The sequence below is a fragment of the Megalopta genalis genome, chromosome 3 (genome assembly GCF_051020955.1).
Source record: "Megalopta genalis isolate 19385.01 chromosome 3, iyMegGena1_principal, whole genome shotgun sequence".
Classification (NCBI taxonomy): domain Eukaryota; kingdom Metazoa; phylum Arthropoda; class Insecta; order Hymenoptera; family Halictidae; genus Megalopta; species Megalopta genalis.
Window position 1 is genome coordinate 9,009,450 of NC_135015.1, and position 25,948 is coordinate 9,035,397.

The 25,948-nt window shown below is 40.7% G+C and overlaps 1 protein-coding gene across 8 annotated transcripts in view; it reads right to left on the bottom strand.

The window, feature by feature from the left end:
- LOC143259073 (putative receptor-type tyrosine-protein phosphatase mosPTP-1) overlaps positions 1 to 25,948 on the bottom strand; it is a 690,783-nt gene that overhangs the window by 119,287 nt on the left and 545,548 nt on the right. For all 8 annotated transcript variants that reach the window (XM_076519905.1, XM_076519899.1, XM_076519902.1 and 5 more), the window contains exon 3: positions 7,031 to 7,154. In XM_076519905.1, the coding sequence (XP_076376020.1) occupies positions 7,031 to 7,154 (124 nt within the window). The remainder of the gene's footprint in view (positions 1 to 7,030; positions 7,155 to 25,948) is intronic.

A 25,948-nucleotide genomic window follows, 5' to 3' on the forward strand; every position in this document is an offset into this window, starting at 1 on the left:
ACCGAGTGAAAACAAACCCGCGGTGGTTCGGTTGTGGGTACAAAAAAGCAGAACAGATCTTTCCGGTAATCGAATATCGTGCAACGTAGTTTTGTTTCGGACTACCCTAAGTTTAATCCATGCCTAGCTATCGAACGGGTTACTTCCGTCTAATTGATAGTCCGAGCTGCTTCGCAATCGCCGGTTTAGTTTCTTTCGAAATTTCTCAGTTTGTTTTGTGTATGTGGAACTACGAGAATATAGCAAAATAATATGCATTCTATGTATGCAACAAGATAGAACATAATATGAACTTTTCTTCAAAACGTATGACTTCAAAAAACGTGAAATCGTCATAGAATTTTCATTGACCAGTCTGTGTGTATAATGTTGCGAATGAATTAATTAATGAATTAATTAATTGTTACGTATCAAGTCTAGGATTTATGTTCAATATACTTGAAATTGCAAAACAGTTTTTTGAATTTAACACGCTCCAAATACAAGTAGAAAGTAGGTGTATAAAAAGAGACAGAACCAGTCCCGATGTACTCGTTATCCTCTGAATTCGCTTTACACACCTGTCACGTCCGAAAAATATTTGAAAAAATTACGCCGAATTACATGTAACGTGTGCTCAACCATGCATTGCTGAGAATCGCGCATGTGTCATGAATAATATAAATATATACATACATCGTTTTCGAGAGCGCATGGAAACGTGCACGCTTAAATAAGTTTCTTTCCGTACGGATGACTTTCACAGTCCGTTTAATTGGCAATTTCATTTCCAAAAATTGAATTCTCGTCGCAGCTTTCGAATTCTTTGGCCGGAAGGTAATTAAAATTTGTAATTGGACAAATCGAAATGAAGTCGGTGGCACGTTCAAATCGGAGTTGATAGAGCAGCACCATTAAAAAGGGGATAGTGGCGCAAAATTGGGACGTGTCTACAAACGATTATTTTTGAATAATAAAACAGCAATGCTGTCAAACGTATTTTTTATGATTACTCGGTCCCTAAATTAACAGTAGTGTGTGTTAAAACATGTCTAAATATATACGTCGCAATGTTTAAAATTCTCTTATTCAAAACATTTAGTATCAAGCTTTGCAAATTGATTCAATATATTTTCAAAATAATTTTTTCTAAGTGTTCCTATATTGCACCCTCCCCTCCCTTAATGAAAGAGTGCAGGTGGATCGCGTTGATGAGTCGGAGACGTTTTGTGCGACGAAAATTGATTGGTCCCCTGTAGAAACAGGAAGATCGATAGGCTGTCTAGTCTGCCGCAGGTATGGCGGTTAGTGGTTACTTTTCTAGCTGCACTCTGCTAAATTCATCCAGGCTCTCCGCAAAATTTAAATTACTCCCATTCGTCACATTTCTTCCTCCATACTAGATCGCTCAAAATAAGAGCGAGTAAAATAAGTGATCCGTCTAGAGTTGAATCTTTTCGGCAACTGTTTCAAACTTTAGGTTGAAATTCAACGACGAGACAGCGTAGGGTAATGGAGCCGGTTACTGTGGACTGATCAATTACTGTTCCCTTGATTTCGAGCATAATTAACTTCATATTTATCGAATAAGACATTAAATCGTTTCATTCTTTTATTTTGTTAATTTTTTAATATGATTTTTGATATGTCCGATTCGATAAATATAAAGTCAAACACGTTGTATGTAAGCATGTGAAATTGGCCATAAAAGTTAATTTTTTTATTCAAAACTAAACAAAATAAAAGAATAAAAATAGTTAACACATCTTATTCGATAAATATAAAGTTAATTATGTCCGAAATGAAAACAAAGGCACAGCAATTGGTGATCCCACGATAACCACTATCCTAGACATCAAAACGTTTTGAAAAAATCCAAGCTGATCTTAAACGTAAAATTTAAAATCGAATCGAAGCGATCTCTTCGCTTTTCTTTTTGTTCGCGAAGTTCTGATTAATTAAAACGTAACGCTGTAATTCCTGGGTAGGCAAACATGGACGGATCCAGCGGCGCGTCCTCGAACGAAGGGACCCAAAGAGCAAACTGTGACTTTACGCGTCGCCTGTCTCAAGCCCGGCGCTACCTCTACTTTCAGAAACAGAGTTTCTTCTAGTTTCTCCGTTTGATAGCTCGCCCGTAATCATCTAGGGCAAGGAGCCGCGGAATTTTTAATTAGAACCATCGGGACCGGTCGCGACGGGTCGTTTATCGTTCCGAGAAGTTTCGGCATCGCGGGTTCACGGCAGCGATTCGTCGGGGATCTCGCGACATTGTGAGGAACTTTCGCCTCGTCAAGACGATCGCTCGGCTCCGCCGATGATTAATAATCCTCGGATGAGAATGATTCGGAGCTGTCCGTGGCGCGTGGAAACATGACCCCGGGTCCGCGGCGCGGACAGACGACGACGACGAGTGGAGAGGCGCGGAGCGGAACAGGAACGGAGGGAAGGAAGTTTGTCCGAACTTTATTATAAAACTAATATTTTCCAAGTTCTATGAGGTATTACGATAGTTTTCTGAAAGGGTCTGCCAGTAGACCGGCACGCCGAAATGGTTGGCGGACGAAACTTCAATATTCGGCGACCATAACGACACCGGCTGATATATTATTTCCTATAACTTCCCTTCGCCTTACGGCTTTGTCTGGCCGGCGGAACGAGAATAAGAAGATCGAAAACGAAACTTGATTAAGAATTCCGGCTCCTCCACCCGCTCCACTTCCCTTATTCTTCTTCTTCTTCGTCGTCCTTCTGCTGCCATCGACGCGACGCCCATTTAAGTTCCACGGAAAATGAATCGTCGTCGTACGTGAGACGCGAGGGCCTCGTTCATTCGAACTCAATAATTAAAATCGCAATCGCGTTCGGGGAGCGTCGACTATGCTTTCGTTTCATGGCTTTCCTGTAAGCGATTTCAATCGCCCTGTCTTGCACCCCGGCGAACGTTATTATCGATACATGGAAAAGTTATGTTACATTGTTTTTTTATCCTTCAACGAAAGTAATCCATTAATATGCAAGGGATTAATAAATTCGACTATGCCGGTTGTGTGTGTGTGTGTGTGTGTGCTGAGTAGAAAAGATGTCATTAATTATTTCTAATCTTTTGCCACGATTCGAAGGCAATTCGAAGCATAGGGAAATTCACAGCAAACCGAAATTTGGCATTTTGGGGAGAATTTAATATATTTGACTACTTTCGAAAAACTTTGCATAAATAATGTTTTTATTTCCCGATTCTATAAAGTCTAATTTAAATATTCAGTGCAGTTAAAGGTTTTCCTGCCATGTGGTTTTTTCTTAACAAGAAATATACTTTACAGGTCCGGTTGTGCCTTACATTCCCCTGTGCCTAAAGGCATGACAAAATTATTCTGATAACACTAGATAACAATAGACCACACATTGCGAAACCAGTGAAAGGGCTTCTCCATATATAAATAATGTCGGCGAAATCGTATCGACGAAAACATTGTTGATAAAATAATTATTGGTGATTTAAGGTGATCCGTCGAAAAATGGGTCGATGCCTGGATCGTTTCGAAGGAACCCGAATTTTTCCATGCTGTAGAATCCATTTATTACCCAAGAAGTGAGAGAAAATTGCAGTCTCTGAAGGACAATATTTTGAGTAAAATATGCGGTATTCTTTTAAGATAAGTAGGAGTTATTTCACCAAAAAAAGCAAAAAGCAAAACAGAGAGAATTAATTCAAGCACTTAATATCGTCGATTGTTCGGGTTCGAGAGCAAGCGACTCGATATGGAGTCGCGAAGCCGATGCTGGGTCCGTGGAACGTTAAAATGGAAGGCGGATTTCAGCCGGGAATCTTATTAGAGTGATTTACGTGCCCGTATAATTTCAAACTATTTACGTAGCGTTGCTCGACGGGCGTTGCGTCGGTGCCGAGCGCCGTGAAGAAACCGGGGATGAAAATTGAGGATCTACTTACCGCGCCTCGCGGAACCCAGCATTGTCTTTCTACCTCGAGGACGCAAACTAATTTTCTTCCCCTTCGGTCACCCACACGGGCGTCAGCCCCTTTCTTGCGGCCGTCTCTCGCCTCCGCGAGAAACCGGCGCGACGCGACGTGTCTCTCGCCGATTCGGCGCGGCCGTTTCTTTCGCTTCAATTCACCGGCTTCATTTGCCCACACGGCGCCGCACAATATAAAACACGGTCGAGCCCGCAACCTACTCGCAACAGCGGCACCCTAATAACCGGCCTAGGGGGTGGCGGCGAAATGCGACGCAACGAATCCCGGTAATAGCGTCGCGCTCGCTCGCGCGAAAAAATCTATAAGTACACCAGGCAAGAGGTCGATTGACTCCTCGCGCGTCTCACGGAGATTATTTTCCGTTATTTCTCGGGTGCCGCCGAGTCGAGGGAAGCTTTCAGAGACGGCTCCAGCGCGAAATACTGCCGGGATGTTCGGCGGCTGGCAGATTCGTGGAAAGCTCTTTAATAGAACGGCACCGTATTTAACTTAAAACGGTGTAATATAGTCTTCGCTTTAATCTTCCATGAAACTCGTTTCTGAATCGTCGCTCGCCGTCGACTTTATGCAATTTTCTTGTTTAATTTTTCAGGTGTCGGCCTCGCCTACGAATCGTTTCGGTATGCTTATAATGGAACACTCGAGACTGCGTGTTCGCCTATAGGTGCTAATTAATTTACAGGGAACGCCGGAGAACGCGGGGCTTTTAACACGGCGGCAGGATATTATCTAATGGGTTCGATTGACTTCCGGTGGATTTGTACGCTGGTGTGAAAAATTCAAGGAATTAACGAAAAGCGAAAGCTCCGTTTCCGGAACCCTAGTTTGATTATTTTGCAAAATGTCATATCGAGCGGAATAGTGGAGAAGCCAATTCTTCGCAAATTCATTCAAATTCAAACGATTCTAACGCAGTCACGCAATTTTTTCGCGGACTGAAATCACCATAGATTTCAAGATTGCAGTCTCCCCTTTACAACGACCGCTGAAAACTTGATGTATGATTTTTCGCCGCCGTTTTATCGAACTTTGAACGAAAAATAGGCCACCGGCATTAGAATAACCCAAGGCGCCCTACCAACATCGCACATGAGCGGAAACTGATTTTTTGAAGAAATCAACCGAGGATTCTGGAAGTAAACTCTTCGCGCTTTAAAACGAGGCCGGAATGATTGCGGGATACTTTTGTTTCATCATGAAGACATAACAGTTTGAATATCAGCAATCAGTTGTTCCCGTAATTTTGTTTAATTTATGAGATACGTATGTGCATAAATAGTTTCGAACCTTAGCATCTCTCATTACGGTAGTTTTAATTGCTATTTCTCTGAATGTATTTTCAAAAAGACACTTGCTTTTAGCCCCTTGCGCTACAATTTCTTTCACAGCTACGTTCATTAGCAGTTATTCGTTTTTAATGATTTCGCTAATAGAAGGAAACAATTTATATCGCTTGCATCTATCAATTTACTTTCATTCCTGGATTTTAATAACAGGAGAATCAAATTTTGTTTCGATTTGGTAGAAACGTGTGACATTCATTTCTAGCATAATTCGTTGTTATAATGCAAGGGGTTAATGAAAGTTTAATTACTGCTCCAAATCCAGCAACAGAAAACATAGACGAACAAAATATTCGTTGATAACTCTGTTATAAATAAGGACCGCGATGTCAAACCTAGTCAATACTGCCCAGTGCGCTAGCCTCGACAAAATATGAAAAATCATCGAAGTCTGAGGATGGTAGCTTTCAGAAAATATGTACCATTCTCAAGATCCGCAGTCCAGTAACCACATTCCACATATGTGCAACGACCATAGGAATACTACTCGTATTTGCTGGAAACAGCCGTCGCCGAAAAGGGGGAACTGGTAAATGCCGGGGTCTTTCATATCGTTGGTGTTGCCCCGGCAGTCGAATTTGCCGGGCAAACGATCGTCGCGAAATATTTGGGTCATCTCGAACTAGCTTGCTCACGGCCGGACAACCGGTCCGGGACTGGGCAGAGCCGGGTCCGGCAAATTGAATTAAACCGGCGTTATTTACAATGCGTCCCGAGTCGTCACGATTTATTTGCGGTTCGATAAAAGTTATGGTAACGATCGGGGAAAGGAGGGGCTCGTTTCTCGCAGTTGGCACGACAAAAGCTATCGACAAAACCGAATGAGTTAGTGCGGGCACGGGGGGCGCGGGTGGAAGGGTCGCCGGAGAAAGCGTGAGACTTTTCCACGCCTTTCCCTGCCGTTTCCTGCCACCCTCCTCACGAACGATCCCGACTTCCTTTTGCACATTTTCCTGCATCCCTGCAACCTTCGCGAGTGGTCATTCGATATACGTGCCACTCGGAAATGTCGATAGCGAATTTCTTCGTGGAAAATCGGTGGAACGAGGGAACCGTGGATAAGTGCGAGCGCAGGGGTTGCTTTCCATCGGGAAGAAAAGTGGGAGGCAGACCGGTAGGTTCGCGAGGGTGGTGCGAGAGGATCGAGAAAGGTACAGAAGAGAAAAAGAAACAGATAGAACCGGGGAGGAAGAACGGGGGAAGATAACAGGTCTCAGAGAAACGAGGGAGAACAAAGGGTGCTTATCGACACCGCAGTTCTTATCCCTAGTAACTCCTTTTATTTTATCCGTTTCCGTTCCCGGGGCTTCGGGGCTAAAGCCTCGGCTCGTACCTTGTATCTGAAAGATAATCAGACCGAGACGTACTCGAACGCAGACGGCTATTTTCGACCGCCTTCCACCCACTTTCGCTCCTGTTACCGGTCCCGTTGAATTAAGAAACTGGAAATATTATCGACGCGTTCCTTCTACTCCCTCCCGTGACAAAACAGAGTTTTGAGCGCGTTGACAGCGAACGGCTCGGCACGGGGGAGAACTCGCGAGACCGAAAACGAATGTTTTAATCCTCTTCGATCAAGCTAGATTAATTCCCGCGGGGCTTTCTCCAACCCAGGCATCTGGAGTCGAATTTTCATCACAAAGCAAGAGTCTAATTGGAAACCGGGCTTACAACGAGTTGGAGCGGGTAAATCAATATTTAAAGGACTTACCGAGTTTCGATGACGTAGTACTTGATCGGGTTGAAATGAGAATTAACGTTCTGCGCCCAGTTCAGAGTCACGGTTCTCGACGTGAAGCGTATTACCATAAGACTGTCCGGTGGATCGGGCACATCTGAAAACAAATTTTCCAATTTTAACGCGACACTCGGGACAAGGTTCGCTCGCAGCGTGCTTGTTTGTTTCCACGAAAAACCGTGGCCCGGGCCAACAAGCCCCATCCATTTTTCGTTCGAATCGATTGGTCTTGGAGATTTGTCGCTGCTATTAGCGCTTTTTTTTCAAATGCACTTCCTGTTTTCTAGTATCGAAATCTCGCAACGAGATTTATCAGTCCCTTGCACCGTAACGACTCAGAGTCGTAATGAAGATATTACTAAATATAGTATAATACTAATATATAGTACTAAATATGAGCGTTATTCGTATCCTTCAAATTTGTCTTTGATCCAGATCTAAGAATGAAAGTAAACGAAGATATACGAAAAGGCGCATAAAGAGGATCATCGCATGCTGCACAGTACAAAGTAGTAAAACACGCAGTTTTTTTACGTATATAATCCGTTTTATGACTGTACTGCCGGATTTCGCTAAGGATGTATCGAAGTGCAAACACAACAAACGCAGTATGTACAGACATGTCAAGCGTATACGATGCATTTTTCATGAATTTACGAGTTTGTTGAGCATTTCTATAAATCCTTTAGATCTGTTACAAAATAATATTTATTTTAATGCGTCAGCATTGCAACTTGTTGCCTGTCCAATTTTTGTCCCTTTAACGGTTTATGTACCTTTTAAAAGTATTTGCTAAGTTGTTCGTTTGCGATGAATAAAATTATGAGTCAATAAAATTAATTTTTAGTTATCGATTTTTACATATCCACTGTCATTGCAATATTTCGGAATGGTAATTTCAAGTAGAAACTGGCGATTATGATCGCAAAGGAAAAACTAGCAGTAATTCGGCCTCCTTCGACGATGATTTTATTGACAAACTTGACACTCTGCTTACTAATACGTCATAGTTGCTATTGTTAGAAACACGAATACATTGGCGACACAAGGTTTACAGTCCTTTTATAACAATTAGGTCAAAATCCTGCAGTATTTAGTGAACTGATTATAAATCTGTAATCAGGTTTCTTCCATCACCCTCGATATTTAACTTTTAGCTGTCATGATGATATTCCCAATAATAACTAGCATATTGGGGTCATGACATATCACAAATAAAAGGTTCAAAATAATGTTTCAAATAGAAATAGAATGTTCGGTCACACTTGTAATTCCAGCACAGCAGTAAAGAGTTAAGAAAGAGAAAAAGGAAGATCTTCGACTCTAGGAATTATTTTTTCTTTAACCGTAGATGCTAAATGAGCGACTGTCCAGACACTGATAAATAGAACGGTGTATTTATTTGTTCATGAGAATATAAGCGTTCCTAACGCGCCAATTTTTTCGAACATTTGGCGTTTGTTTTTGAAAATTATTATCGAATACAGAATCTGATCACCACACGCTTCTTCCATTGGAAAGCATTGTACAGATTTTTATAAAATCCAACACCAAATACCAGACACGTTTCAAGCGATACAGCTGTTTAACCTAACGCATACGACCACATATTATATAATTCCATTCGGAAGCGATGAATTCCAGCAACGTTTCCAACTGTTGTAGACAAGTTTAATGAAATTTCAAGGATCAGCACGGCGCCGGTGCCGGCGCCGGAGTCGACAGTGGTGTTTCAAGAATAATTCGCGAGGATCGTGAATTGAACTTTCCCCTTTAAACTACCAATTAAAACATTTCATCGTCAGGTGTAAAGAGGGCAACCTTCAAAGAAGTTTCCCGACATAAACACCGGTCACGCCCGTTACCGCGGCTACATCGGATAAGAGTGAACCGTTTAATATGCGCCGCCATGCAACCGTAGAGATATAACATTGCGCGCACGTTGCATAAGATCATAAATGAGAACAGGGACCAGCAAGCCCCGCGGATGGAGTCGTCATCCTTCTCTGACCTCAGCCAGCATATCGCAGCTTTCCCGGTTGTTCTCGTTCTACAACCACCGCCGCCACCACCGCTATCCCAGCATCGTCGTAGCAACATTTTGCAGGGACTCGTCGCAACGCGAGTAGAAGCTGGTCACAGTTACCACCGAGCAATTAATCGTCCATTGTAAGCGCAGCCTGTTGCGACAACCTCTGCTGTTTCCTACTCTCTCGCTTCCCACCACACCCTCCTCCCATCTTCCTCCACCTTTTAATTCGACGCATCGTTTACACTCACCTAATTAAGATCCAAGGATACCGACTGCTTAAATATACGCAGATCGTATGCCACATTTCCCACAGTTTTTTCTGTTTTTCTTTTCCAAATTGCTTTTTGCTGATGTACGTATCATTCCTAAGAGCTGTACTATGGGATATAAAATTATTTACAGTTTGCGGCAACCGGGATTTTGTACGAAATTATTTCAGACATTCCTGTTGCATTACGATGGTCCCGTTAAATCTTAACGAATGTATTTTTATGATATCTTCCAAGGGGAGCATCGGGAACGGTTCGCACCAATTTCAACGAAATTTAACAGGCTGATACTGCTATAGCTAAAATAAGCGTAGTTAAAATTGTAGCCGCATGCGGGTAGTCAATTATGAGAACATTAGGTGTAAAGTTTGTCGTTACACCGTATCTGTTGGACGTCCAACCGTACTATTGAAATGTATGCGTTCAATATTTATGAACATTACACCTCATGTACGACTAAAATTTTAACTACGCCTATTATACCGTGGTGAGACCATAGATGGGTCCTGACATTTATTGCAAATCTGGCCACCGCGAAAGTGGCGCAGATATGTTTCCTCGCCAGGTCTGGCATACACAAGAAATTTAGTACCCACCCCCCGACGGAACACCTACGAGGGGTCCGAACGTGGGTAAACCAACGCCTTCTCTTATCGGTCATTAGGCCGGGTACGGAAGACCCAGTCTTAACTCCGCGTCCGTGTAAGGAGTTTTGTGGTTTGCTTTGCCCCCAAAGTGCCACACGACAGCAATTGTACAGCGTGTCAGGCTAGAGGGCGAATGGGTCCTGACACAAATACGGTGGCGTATGGTAACAAAGCGGATTCGATTGGTCAGAGACGAAGCTAACGCACATCTTCGACTAGAGCGCTCTATAGGCCGAAGCAGTCTCACATACTAATCGGATAGCGCGATGAAGAGAGACGAAGAGAGGGATTGAGACGTATGGAGACGTATAGAGTGAGATAGTGCGAGTCGACAAGTAATAGTGATAGTCGATGTGGTGAAACGGCGTCGGGTCTACGGGAACGTCAGACGTGGGGATAGGCGGGCCTAACGATGAGCCCCTTTTGCCCCTGTGCTATCTCGGGGCTCCTCTTGTGATCTCACTATGGTAGGTATAGATGTTAAATTTCGTTGAAATCGATGCGAGCTATGTCTGAATGCTCCCCTTGTTAGTATGAATCCCAAGTCGATATGTATATGAGGAAACAGTTTACATTCGATGAAACTTAATCTTGGTAGAAAAACGTTCAGGATTGTGTCATAAGCTGAAAAAATTGTATTGTATTTTACGTTCCATGACAAAATATAAGATCGTGCATTGAAAAGAACAAATAAATTTGAAGTAGACCACGTAGACTAATTTTCTGCTTCGTATCAACTAATCATTCCTCTCCGTGTGAAATGGAGCTTAATAAACGGACATCCTTTGAATCTTCTCCATCGCGAGACGCAGAGCTGCTACCAGATAAAGTGATTTCGATACTTCTCTCAGGAGGCTATTGAATTCCATTCAGTCATCAGCGGGGAACAGTGCCGAGTCTAACTCGCCGGCTCAGCGGTGTATCAGAACTCGAGGAATATAAGAGCAGCATGAATCGAGAAGAAGAAGCGAGGGGTTCTCGCCCTATCGTTACTCTTTCCTTGAGGGCATCTCGTGGGAAATCAATAAAAATACCATTAAATTATCCCGCCGACACCAGGTAGACTTTTCTTTTTGATCCGAGCTGGGCCATTTGATCCACTCGATCCTTTTGCTCCTTCGCCGACTTGGCGAACTAAGCAGTTTCCTCGGCACGATCACGTCGCAACAGGAATCGGCTATTATAAACGCTAAATATTATATATAAAACCGTTAGCTTATTACCGTTAGCTCCAATACCGATCTCCCCGTTCCTCGTCGAACAATTAAGCTCGATCGGAGGAGGGGTGAAATTTATAAAAAATAAAGAAGTAACAATCGCGTTACGGTTCGTTCGCTTCGTTAATTCCGCGGGCTGGTTAAACGCAACTTTACATCGGGCCCCGCCTCGAATTTCCATTTTCTCATTAATAATTCATGTTACCGCGGTTCCAGGGGGTCAACAGCTGGCATTCCTTCGAGCGCAAACGACTCCTTCCAGACAAGGAAACGGAACAATAAACCGCGTTGTCGCCGTTTAACGAATCTCGCTCGGGGGAAGAGCAATCGGTCGGTCTCCCACGCCGCAGTGATATATCGGGATCGAAGAAACGATGCGGGCTCGTTTACGCAAGCTTATCGAGTCTGCGTGAATACGCACAAAAGCTTATCGAGGCCACTCAGACTTATTGCTTGGAATTTGCCATCCTATCGGATCACATTTCGAAATAACGTTTAGAGGAACTCCGATTTTTCTCCATCGAGTTCATTTAGGACGCGGACCTAGCCCTTCGAATTCATGAAGTTCCTTCTTTTGTTTTCGGTTTTCTCGCAGTGACGTGAATAAGCTATCGTTGTAGTTTCGATTGTTTCGGGCAATAGAGTTAGCGACATTATAAAAGAACTGAATTCCTCAGATTCTACACTTAACTTCTATACTAAAATTAACATGAACAATATGGTCATCAATTATGTCAAATAGCTATACCGGTATTTTTAATCTCTTGTATTATAGCAACTAGACGGACTCGTCATGAAGATCTTATATATATATATATATATATGAAAAATGAATGTTATTCTTCTTTCTTAAAAATCGAAAAATCGATTCTTCTCGTATCAAAATCTACGAATGAAAGTAAATGAAGACATTCCCTATTAGGGAACGTATGTAGCTATGAAAGAAATCGTGATACAAGGGATTATGCTACATTTATAAACATAACAATTCTGATAAAAGATTTTTGAATCTTTTATTCACGATTACTTTAAACAATGGGATAATAGATCTTCATTTCATTGAATTAGTAAACACATGCGATTGGTAAACGAGTAGTATCAACATTTCTTCGGCAGAAACAAGTCCACAGCTGCAGTCTTTAGTGTTTAGTCACTGTAAAAGCTCTTATTATTCACGTAGAAGATCGTCAATTGTCTAATTAAAGCAAGCAAAATTTCCACAAAATTTGCACCCGATAGAGAATTCCACAGAAGTCACGTTATATTGGGTTGTCCGGAAAGTTCGTGCCGATTTTCGGTAGGTAGCGTGAGAGACCTCACTGAATATATCACAATTATTGAAAACAAATGACATGTGTACATGTTCTAAAAGAGATAACTTCAGCCATATTTGGAAAAAAAGCTTGGTTACGATTCGTTAATTTTTATCAGTTTTGTACGCCTTAGAATATGGTGGCAAATAAACTGCATTATAGGCATTTAATGCTTTTCTTTTTCCAAAAAGGGCAAAAATGCCACACAAGCGGCAAATAAGATATGCGCTGTTTATGGCGAGGATGCTGTAGCCGAAAGAACTGTGCGGAAGTGGTTTGCTCGGTTTAAAGCTGGAAATTTCGACTTTAAAGATCAAGAACGCCCAGGTAGGCCGTCCACCACAGACGAAGATATGATTAGAACAGAAATCGAGAATAACCCACGCTCAACATTACGTCAATTAGCAGGAATGCTAAATAAATCAAAATCAACCATCCACGATCATACTGTGAAGCTTGACTCCAATATTTAAATGACTGCGTTTTAATTTTCCTAAAAAATCGGCTCGAACTTTCCGGAAAACCCAATAGAATGTCAATATATGTATATATAAGAGAACGCGTGTAGATTACCACAAACGAGGAGAAATTGATGCATGATCACGAGAATTCGACTTAGGAGGACGCGAGGACATTGATATGAAATGTGTGTCCGTCGGGTACTATATTAAAGCATCGTCGTCTGGAATGCTCGAGACATTTTTATTTATTTTTTAATAAAACAGCATTCCAGCAAGGTTGTTCATACCTCGATATTAATCGGGATCAAACGAAATTAAGTATCGCGTAAAAGAAAAACAAACGTCCGGGGACCGTATGGTTCGACGATTTATCGCCCGGCCGGAATTAATTCGAATCTCGGTCGCTTTTAATTGCGACGGTCGCGTCTCACAGCTCGCGAACGAAAAAGCATGGGCTCCGCTTGGCCATGTGAATGCTCGAGATTTTACCACTATTTTTCTCAATTAGAGTCGACCGCGATACCGGAACTCTGTTACGAAACGCGTCTTCCGCTTGGGTAACGAGTATCGTGGATGCCTGATACCAGAAGTTATATAGGCCACGCCGGTATGCCGACCTAACTGCACGTAGAAGGACGCCACGCCGCCGCACAGCCACGCTGCCATGCCGTCCTTTACTAGTAGACGCGGAATATAAATTCCGGCGAGACCGTTTACCAAAATTTATGAGCGTCATTTTAAGAACTGTTTTGCCTTGCTCGACCATATGGCTCCCACGTAAATATCTCTCACTCCGTTTTGTCATTAGAGCTTAGCGTTCAACCATTAACCCACCACGTTCTTCTCTGTTCTCTTTTCGGATCTTCGTGCCTTTTCTTCTTTTTCCTTACCCAATTGCACCGTTATTCGAACAAAAAATACTGCTACTTTGTGTGGCTGCGCAAGATAGTATCATCCTTAGCATTCCCACGTTTGATAACGAATGACAGCTGTGACGAATACAAAAGAATACAAAAAGACAATTCGCGGAGACGGGGAGGGAGAGATAGTGTCGACACAATTCGGCGTTCGGTTTCCTCGGATAAGAATTTCTCTGTATCTGATTATGTCAGGGTTATGTGAGCTGTTCTCACAATCTAGGCTTAAATTCAACGTGGTGAAACGGTGGCCGCTCCGAGATCCGCCGTGGTGCGATACTATGATTGGCCCGCGAGTCTGGGTGACGATTTCGGGTGCGGGATGCGGGAAAGGGAAAGTTTCGTGTCGAAATTAAATTAAACTATTTTGTTTTGTCAAATTAAAACTGAAAAGTTAAATTGTATAACATCAAATACAGTTTCAACACATTTACGTTTTACGGAATCTAATAAAATTAGGGAGATGTAATAGATTAGAATACAATTTAATTTTCAAATCTGAGCAAGTAATTCAATCACACATAAATGAGTACCGTGGCAGAGGAAGGATTAAAGCGCGTTATTTTGAGAAACGAAAATTGACTTGCACAAAGAGTTGTGGCAAAAAAAAATTCGCCGAGCGCAACATCAATTCAGTTCAACAGCAGTTTTTGCTTCAAAGAGAAAGCATTCTGCAAAGTACAAAGGAACGTTGATAACATCACTGGTTCTATCAAAACGAGACAAATAAAATTGTTATTAATAGTGTGCTAAAATTGAACGATCTACTTAATCATCGGCCTAGTATGCAATAAAATAAATAATAATCGTTATTCCCTGCGAGGACCAGCTGACATTAACCTAAATCTAATGTAAAATCAATATAGACCAACGTATGTTCAGTACGCATAGAGTCATTAGTTCTATAGCTAAACTGCAAACCCATATGCATGTATAACTTAAATACATGTTCAAAATTCAAGAAATTGAAGATTTCTGTGAAAAATATAATATTGTAACTGATTCATATTTTTTTCACTTCCTACAGGAATCAGAAAAGTGTATTTCTCAACCTCTTGCCTTATCTACAGTATATTATTAGACTCGTTGTAAAGATTTGGAACATAATTTCCCAAATTAATCTCCTAATTAATCTCGTAATTTACGTCATTTAAATCGAAATAAAATTCTGCACAATATTTAACTTAACAATATTTAACCCTTTGCACTCGAAGCCGAATTTTCTGATTCTGAATTTTCTGACCCATTGCATTTCCATTTTATAGAAGCTAATTCATTTTATGCGTATGAAATTGAATTTTGTGACAGATGCAACAGTTTATAATTTTTAAAATTTTATAAACTAATAATTTCATTATCATCAATAAAATAATTATTATAAATTAATCTTAATCCTTTCAACAGTTCTCCCAAATATGAACAAATTTGATTGATAAAATCATTCCGAAACGTGACATAACAATTTTTAATGCCGTCTTGGACTCGCCATTCGAATGGAAAGGGTTAAATGTCAAAAAGTAAAGGTTGGCATACAATAAATATATAAACCGTCTTTCTCGTCTAGGAATTAACTAGAAACAAAAGAAACGCTAATCAACGTAGCTGTGAAAGCAGTTGTAGCTCAAGGAATTGGTCTTAAGCTATAAAAATTTATTTATTAGTAATTGTCATTGGAAGTGCCAACCTCGGATACGTATGAAACAAATTAAAAATGCACGCAGCAATTTCCCACCCACTTGATCTTTCCCTAAAAAGCACCACGGACAGGAAAGTATCACTTACAGTGACAATTTAAAAAGCCTCCCAGTTTTTACTGGCCAATTAAGGTCAACGATAATCGGAAGCAGGTATTAACCGCAGTCGTATCATTCCGAGCGAACACGTTCGCCGGAGTGTCTCATCCGATATTGGATCTCGCGAACGTGAATCCGTCGTGGTATCTTTTTCTCGGTGTAGCAGCCCCCCCCCCCTCCCAACCCGGGGCGTTAGTTTTCCTTATCCCAACACACGGCAGTCTCCTCAAGTAAATACTTGAGCGGATATAGTAGTGAAGAGTACCGCGAACGTTCAATCGTGCTTTATTGGAAACGTCACCGATACCATCTGTGCCTCTTCTTACGTTCCGCGCGACACACGTATGCATTCGTTGACGATCGTACCGTTCCCACCGTTCTACCACCCACGCATTCTTCAACGTCCCATGTTCCTCGTAAAGTTTCCGTTTACTTAAGCGTCGCAATAATGCTGGCCATTAGCCGGCATAATATCCGCAAATTACAGTCGCTGATGGTTTCGAAACCGTGGACGCTACTGGCTCGTCCTCGTCGAAATCGCTGGTGCCTTCGTCTCAATTATTTCGCCTGTTTTTCTGTTCCGGATCGCGTGACGCAACTTTCCTCTCCCCCTTCTCTTTTTTTCTTCCTTTCGTCTTCTCGTCGTTACTCAAAAACGATGATGAAATCGCGCGGCATCGAGATGGTATTCGGCTATAGAACGTCACCGGCGTGTTTCGAATCGATTCCACGCGTCTGCGAAAAGGAAAATCACAGGAAAGCTATCGCTCCCTGTTGGGAGACGTAGCGTGTATAAACTTTAAACGATAAACTGTCTCTCGTGGCTCCATTTGATCCGATAACGCGCTCGGAAATATCGAAGCCACGAATAGCCGTCCCGAATGTGAAGGGCTTACAATGTCCGAACGCGAAATAATAAGGCGCTCGCGCCGATTACGCCCGGTAATAAATTATTATCACGGGCTGCAAGCGTTTACAGCGTCTCTCGCGGACCGAGCCCAACGGGGTATAATGAAATAAATAAATGAATTTATTAACGGCACTCATCAAGCGGGATTCAATTGTCGTGTAATGCGCGTCGCTCAACTGACGAGATTAAATTGGATGGCGAAATTAGGTCGAAAGGCGATCGTTGGAGGAATTTAGTCCAATCAATTACACCAGATTTCGATAAATCTTGATGAACGTACAGTGTTCTGACTTTTTCTCCGATGTCCTGTTATACATTCGTTAGCTGACAGCGTTGTTCTGTCTAAGTGGTTTACGCCACTGGTTCTCAACCGTTTTATTAATGCAAGATAATAAAATCTCTGTTTTATTAACTTTATGAAATTTATGAGTCACGATATTTCGATAAAATGCGCAACAGTGCAGATCCGACATATGCATCTACATTAATTAGCCCGTGGATATTTATGGAAGCAGATATGCCTTTTAAAATTATGTTTCTCTGCTATGAGCCTTGGCAAAGTCTACATTGAAATAAATTCTTATTAGATTCTATTAAATGTTAACGTCAAATATATAATCGTGATCTCTATCAATTGTATAACACCTTTATTATAATGATGAAGTATTCATTCTTCACTGAAAGCTTTATTAGTTATATCACAATGTACAAATGTTTGGATTCATTGATTAAGATCGAATTAAAAATGTTGTAATTTTTCGATCATTTCTAATCAAAAGACAACGTGTATTATACTTTATAGAAGCAATCCTATATCCGTTTATTGCGTGAAATGAAACTATTGCTCATTTCTAAATTGTGACGTTCCCTGATTTCACAATTGATTTCTAAACTTGAACAAAGTCGAAAAATGGATCTCTGTTCCCGTTGCATTCATGGGTTGATTACGTTCGTTTAGAAGCTGTATTATCCAGGCAACGGAAAATGCACAGCAATCAGATAGCAGACGGTAGCCGAACGTATCTGAAATAAGCAAGAGAAACTGGACGTCCGAGCGATAAATGTTCATCCATGCGACAATATCGCCGATTGACAAATACAACCGTCCTCCCGTTGGTTTTATATCGTTTGCCCGTGGACATGGACGTTCACAACGACGGTATGTATTTTCTTTCCGTCGGGATATAAGCTGACATTTTTCCTGCACGCGGCCCCACGGCTATCGTTACAAGGGGGCGGGATTACGCAGGCCGACGTGCAAAGTGAAAAATCACGAAATGTCCCGGGGAAATTGGCCCGTGGTCCATTCTTGGCCGGTGTTTCCGTCGGGACATCGATTCGATTCGCTAGGATTTGCGTGGATCCGTGCGGAGGACGGGCCGGAACCCAGGTGTTGAGCGACCAACGGTAATAGAAGATAGTTTTCAGTCAGTGCGTTCAGTAACGCATCGATGGTGAAAGGCTTTCCACATCGATTCGAGTCTTAAGCGGACCGTCACGTTCATCCCACTATCATTTTCTATTTTCTACGCGATTAGTGTTTCCCTCTTTTGTTCTGTCTCTTTTAACACCGCACCTACGGAGTCCCAAAAGTTACTAGCGCGTACTGCTTCATAGCGACGGAAAGACTCTATTCATTTGGACCTTATTATAATAAATGTATTCAATAATTTTCTGTGAAGAAGCCTTTATAGTTTCAGCAACTTTAAAACAAAAACCGCGAAACCGGTCATTTTAACCGCCTCGGTAGATTCAGCGTTAAACGCATTCTTGCATTCAAGGTTGTTCTTTTTCTAACGATGATATTTTAATTATTTACTGCTCAAATATTTGAGACACTTCAGAAGTCGTATTCTTTTTTACTTACATGTGTGAGCTCTAGACATCTGCAGGTATGTATACCGCAACGTGTATAAAAATTCTGCGAAGACATATTCACATCATTCGTTATGAAGAAACATATACAGATGGTCTTAATTTGTTAAAATGTATGCAAATGATCACAGAAACTTAAAATTTGATTTTTATTAAACTTCCTTTATTTCAAGCATTACGCCACATTTGCTGGCGAATGACGGCTCTCGTAATATGCGAACAACAATATTTCGTCGTTGGTCCGTATCGTTTACAATTGTTAACTCATTACATTACAATTACATTCGACCAATGCCGTTCAACAAATACAGTCTGCAATCATGAACTTTTGGAACGGAATTATATCGACCACGGTTGCCGTTCACTCCGGTCTGTATTATTTTCTTTTCGGTAATTTGTTTGTTTCCATAAACATGCGTCGATGGAACATAATATGCGGTACGAGTATAATATTGCGAATTGCGTGTTTGTATATTTGAGCTTTTGATAGAGAAAACAGCGTTGCATGAACGAACTGTATACGTTTCCTGTATACGTTTTCACGCTTGGATATTAATACATAATATCGGATGCGGTCGACCAAAAACTCGCGTTACTTGCGTTACGTTCATTAAAAACAATGACCCAGTAATTGTTGCGCCAGCATCAGATTCGTTTGCGTTTTCCCAGTGTTTCATTTTTCTGCGTCTGCAATTATGCGAACGTTTCAGATTTCTCCGAAGCTGTTTTAATGGACTTGTGAAGCTCAAATTGATGAATACTCGGAATAGTTGCAATAGTTATTTTTAATATTAGATGAGTGCATGCAACTTGTAGACATATGTTTCAATGTGCGCTACACAAAATAATATAAAATTGTATACAATCGAAGACAGAGAGTAACATCGACGACGTTTAAATGCTTTTGTCCTAAATAGCTTGTTACTCTACTAATAGATTATATTACAGAAGATATATATATATATATATATATATATATATATATATAGTGTCTCTCTCTTCTGTATATATATGAATTATTATATATATATATTCTGTATATATATATAATTTTTGTAATATATATTACAAAAATTTCAGTGTAAGTATTTTATCATTTCTTTTGACATGCCAACCGATTGCAATGTTTTAAAATAATTTTTTAGTAATCTAATCTTCCTAACGTCCGAAAAATATTTAGATCGCTTGGTCAAATTATAAAAAAAGTTGTTCTGTCTTAAAAGGTGTATGATTATTTTTACTGTAAATATTTCGTGAAATAAACATATATTACGGAAACGTTTGGTCGCACCTGTATGCATCGGTGCACTGAGACTTCATCAGGGATAAAAAAGGTCCATCCGAACGATTTAGTATTCCGATTAGGGGCTGATTCCCCGGCGGAAGAAAAGGGATTGTTCCCGGCCGAGTGCGCCGGTAGTGACCGCGATATTACTGAAATATTCCTCGAATTCGCCTGGCCGAGGGCAGCTATATTTTACACCAGAAATCCTCCGAAGAGGAACGCCGAGAAGGGTCGTCGGTCCCCTGGGAGAGAGTCCGAGGGTAGTTTTCTGGTTCGAATTTTTGCGGCGAGCGGATCGCAACGCGGAAATACGAGCTCTTTTCGCGGATTCTCTTAACTGGCCACCCACGGCCACTCTAGCTCCCCCGACGCGAGTGCAGCCGGATAAAACACGAAACAGAGAAGGCTGGGCTCGGTTTGTCCGTAGGAAACGGTTCCCCGGACCCGGGACGTGGAATATTTGCTATCAAAAACAACGCGGTGCGTGACTTTATCTCGATTCTATTCTCACGCGAACGGCAGCGGGATTTTTCTGTCCGTACCACGTGTTCTTTGACGTGCTCTCCTTCTCTTTTTATTGATTTCCCCGGGCTCTATAACGAGAGAAAGAAGTAATCCGAGGAGGAATGAATAGATGGGAAATTCGTGAAACGTCAAGATGCGTTTACATTTTATTTATGAAACGTTTGTTGTTGTGTGATGAAGTACTATTATCTGAGGAATAGGCTGTTGTTTCTGTTCCAAGGTTGCACTTGTTGCTAACAATATCTTGTGTACATGCTAGTGTGTTAGCTTTATGGTGCTAATGATGACTAAGAGAAGATTTGCAAGTTGTAATACTCATATTGTTGTTAGCAGATTGTTGAAATTTGTGGAGGTATAATAATGCAAAACACACGCGATTTAGAAAAGAAAATGTTTGGCTGTAATATGCTTGAAGGCAATGATTGTATTGTACTCGAAATCAACTAACCCTTGATAATTATGAAAGAACAACGATTTTACTAAACACTACAGAATTAATAAATTGATAAAGAAAGCACAACAAAAATCTTGAAACAATTTTTCCATCATCGAGAGAAAATGTTTCGTATAGATGTCGTTCAATGGAAGTTGGAAATTTCGATTTTATTTATTCAATAACCACGATATTAAGAATCCGAATAGGAGATTAAATTGCTGGGTCGAGTTCCGAGACTGTCGCAAACAATGGAATAGGTGCATATGTATCTGTGTAACCGTGGGCAAATATTCGCTCCGCGCGAAGATAGATATAAAGAGATGTAATATTGATGCAGCGATCGTATAAAGTGGCGCAGGACAAGGGGTGAAATCGGTCGATCGTGCAGTGTAAAGGCTCCGGACCTTCTCAGAATTTCCGACCGATGCTTCAAAGTGATGCACAAACTCGACAGAGCATAGAAAAGCAAATCGACTATCTTATCTAGAAGGATGTGCGAGATATTGTAGCAGTCGTTTTGAGATTTAGATCGATTTAGGATGTTATTCGATGGAATGATAAATGATACAGTTACTGCTGATTGCTGTACATTAAATTCACAAATATTTCAATTCGAATCATTCAATCTCACGATACCTTTCCTTCGAAATTTTAGCCTTCCTGGAAAAGTAATCGCGATTAAACAAGAAATTACTTATGCAATAATATTACTAATAATATTACTTCTTACTGTGCAATAATATATTTCTTTCTTTTCATTCTGTATGTTTTTTATTTGTAGCGTAATAATATTTTTCATCGTTAACGAATAGATTTCAGAAGATTGTAGGTTCTAACTGTTAGAGCGAAGTACCTCTACACGAAAATATTTTTGTGCTTTGTTGTAACGTAAATGAGTATAGCGGTGTCGTTATTACTATTGAACAACGGATTACGAATATCAACAGCGGTTGCCACAGCGCAGCTGTACCAACGGAGAACAAAGGGTTAAATTTAATAAAGAATATAACCACATCCTTTGAAACCTGTTCTATAAAATAAGCTCTGTTTCAAGTATTGTACCTACTCGTTTCAATGGCCTTTATGTGGCAGAGAGAATTTTGGATGAAATATTTGTTTATTTTCACGTGAAAGGCATTAAAAAAGATATAAACGAGGCCACTGAGACGAGTACAATACCTGAAGCAGGGCTTTTATTCACAAGATACTTTAAAGGATACAGATACAATTTTTAACAAATTTCGAATCTCCCGTGCGTAACAACCGCTCGTGCTTCAACACTACTACACTCCGTATCCATTTCATTAAGGTTCTGTGATGTTTCAAATGTTTCTTTGTATTCGGTGTCTACCTCAATTCATGATCGTCAAATTGCAAACACGCAACTATTTACGCGAAATGAAAATTGTCTATCTCAATTGTGACAAACTGAAGTAAAATACAAGTTCTTTTTCTTTCTCAATGGGTCCGATAGGTTGGAAATAATGTAACAGCATCCATAAAGCTTTGACATCTTTCCATTGTTTTATGTTCCACCTACGCATTTTTGTCGCAAACGCGTAAATCCGCATTCTACTCATAACACACATTCCGATATTTATAACTTAAAGAAATCTTGCAGAGTCGTACACACGAACAAGTGATCTGCGAAACTATCAACCCTAATTCTTTATAGAACATTGCATCCAAAGAAACTCGAGCCGCACAAATACCTTGTTAAACCACTGTACATTATCATTACTAGCTGCGGGTTTTATGAATTTATGACAAAAATGAGTAGCCGCAATTTGAAAAGAAAAGAAAACAGAAAGATTATAAGAATCAGAGAGTATTAATATATTATTTTCGTTCTAACAAAATTGTTAAAGAAAGGAACATGTTTCCACTCCTGTGTTTTACAACAGTTGCAGAATATTCTTAGACAAAAATGAGTAGCCGCAATTTGAAAAGAAAAGAAAACAGAAAGATTACAAGAATCAGAGAGTATTAACATATTATTTTCGTTCTAACAAAATTGTTAAAGAAAGGAAAATGTTTCTGGTTGGCTCCTGTGTTTTACAACAGTTGCAGAATATTCTTAGACAAAAATGAGTAGCCGCAATTTGAAAAGAAAAGAAAACAGAAAGATTACAAGAATCAGAGAGTATCAATATATTATTTTCGTTCTAACAAAATTGTTAAAGAAAGGAAAATGTTTCTGGTTGGCTCCTGTGTTTTACAACAGTTGCAGAATATTCTTAGACAAAAATGAGTAGCCGCAATTTGAAAAAAAAAGAAAACAGAAAGATTACAAGAATCAGAGAGTATCAATATATTATTTTCGTTCTAACAAAATTGTTAAAGAAAGGAAAATGTTTCTGGTTGGCTCCTGTGTTTTACAACAGTTGCAGAACATTTTTAGACAAAAATGAGAAACCGCAATTTGAAAAAAAAATAAAACAGAAAGATTACAAGAATCAGAGAGTATCAATATATTATTTTCGTTCTAACAAAATTGTTAAAGAAAGGAAAATGTTTCTGGTTGGCTCTTGTGTTTTACAACAGTTGCAGAATATTCTTAGACAAAAATGAGTAGCCGCAATTTGAAAAGAAAAGAAAACAGAAAGATTACAAGAATCAGAGAGTATCAATATATTATTTTCGTTCTAACAAAATTGTTAAAGAAAGGAAAATGTTTCTGGTTGGCTCCTGTGTTTTACAACAGTTGCAGAATATTCTTAGACAAAAATGAGTAGCCGCAATTTGAAAAGAAAAGAAAACAGAAAGATTACAAGAATCAGAGAGTATTAACATATTATTTTCGTTCTAACAAAATTGTTAAAGAAAGGAAAATGTTTCTGGTTGGCTCCTGTGTTTTACAACAGTTGCAGAACATTTTTATATTCCATAAAAATCCATAGTCTAGCCACTACCATCTTCCACCTCCCAAAATTTGTCCCGCTATCCCCGCTGACACTATTGAACCCGAATCCAACAAAACTTCCAAGCACCGCTAGCATCAGCCTTGGCTTTTGCGTTTCTGTACGAGGGGAAACGTGCACAAGTCAAGATCCCACCGGGTGGCGTCTAAAGAATGCTGCTGAATCGAGGCTCAAAGGAAAACCCAGCTAGATAGTGTCGCAGAGGAAATTCCTTCAGGGGAAGGCTGAAATACAGACGATTCCTCATAAACGTCGCCGGTGTTCCAGCGCAGTTCGGGGCCGTTCGGCATTGACAAGCGTGATCGCCGCGTACACGCGTAATGTTTGTTCACCTGTCCGTGAGTCTGTCTGTCGATGCGACGGCGAGAGGTAACGTCGCGTTCGCGCGACAGCATGTTTGCCGAGCGTATGATTTTGACGGTCTATTTACGATGTCGCGCGTCGCTCGATCGCGCTGCACCCAGAGCCGAGCCGAGCCGCGCCGCGCCGTCTGGGCTTCGTTGGTGTTGATGTTCTATTTAAGTGGATGGGCCCGGATTTCGCCGGAAAATTGTCGAAAAGGAACAGTTTCCTCGGCGCGGCAGTGCCGGCCGGTGGCGAGTGGGCTGAATCCGAGCCCTCCGACTCGATCTGAATCCGAAATTTTTCGAGCGGAGCCTTTCCACAGGCCGGGCGCACGCGGATCCCGCGTGAAACCGGACGGAATTAATCGAATATAAAACACTGCATTAGAAGCTGCGAGGAATCCAGCCCGGCCAACGGTGATCCTGAATATTTCATTGTCTAGCTGCCCAGTGAATTTTGAATCGCGGTCAGGACTGGACACGATTAATTTTCGATATAACCTGTCGGCTTGCTTTAATCCGATCAATGTTCCCGCTTTCCGGCCTCGCTTCCGCTGATGCAAATGGATCATCCACGTCACGGTCACGAGATTTTTGCCAGGTGTCTCCGTGTCGCGTGCGTCAAATGTATCCGTGATCGAATTCGCATATTTTATACCGCTTCTTTGCGGTTTTAACGCATGGAAACGAAAATTGACGTCTCGTTTCGAACACGCGTGGCGATCTAGTGAATTACGAACGGAACATTTTTTCTTTACGTTTTTCGCAGCTCAGGATTATGAAGATAATTATGTACTATTTCAAGCATTTACACGATTACGAGCAAGGTACCATTTATGGATGTATTAAAATTTTAGATTAACCCCATAAACGTAGATCTCGCTCATAATAATACGACATTACTTCGAATTTGAACGGTCAATTTATTTTAATCGAATACCGAACTACTTACGCCTCTTAAAACGCGGTCTTTTAGTCCAGATTCAATAAAAGTTGCCACGTTTTAATAGGCGTACGTATACTTTTAACACGTTGACTGCCGCGTCACCCGTATTCGGGTGACAGCAAAAGTTCTCATCAGACCACGTCACCCGTAATTCGGGTGACCCTGATTTGACTACTTACAAAGGATTTCCGAAAATATTTCGACAAATATTCTACAGGAGGTAATGAGACTATTGAATTCTTATAAAAATGGTTTATTAAAAAAATTATTCGCAGTGTATAACATTAAAACATTCTCTGCAAAGTTGAGGTTGATCAGGACAGCTTGGACAAAATGTTGTTTGTTTTTTCAGATATGCCCGTGCGTCTGATCGGTCCATTTCGTATCTTTTATTTGAACTGTAGCTTCCTCGGTATCATCAACATTTCTTTCTTCTTCCATGACCAATTCTCTCGTAAAATCTCGTCAATAGTATCTTCATAACATTCATTATCACCAAGATTATATTTATCAGTATCCAAATCAGAATCTGACGATGTAATTTTATTTATGCTTCTCCTTCCGGGCAATCCGATCTCTTTTCATTATTGAAAAAAATAAGGGCAGAGATTTTAAGTTATACCATTCGGTACTCGGCAAAGATTCCAACTGTTCATGCAGGAACAGAAACAGATATGAATTAACAGCGCACGCTTCCTATAGCGGCACGGGTGGCCTGTAGGCGATTTTGTTGTAAATACGCGTGGCAGTCAACGTGTTAAGCAAGGTAAAAAGTTTCTACCACAATTGTGGTATAAAGTAAAACATATCTGTCTACATCCGTAAAATTGTTTATCGCTTTTACTGTTCGTGTTTCTCCTGTCGTTTCACGTTACAAATTCATGAAATCCGCAATCCGGTGATCACGTGCGAGCAATTACGCAAGAGTAAGAGTCCCGACGTCGACAAATTATTTTGCAGCGAGCAAGTGAACGCTAAATGCTACAATATTACAGAATTT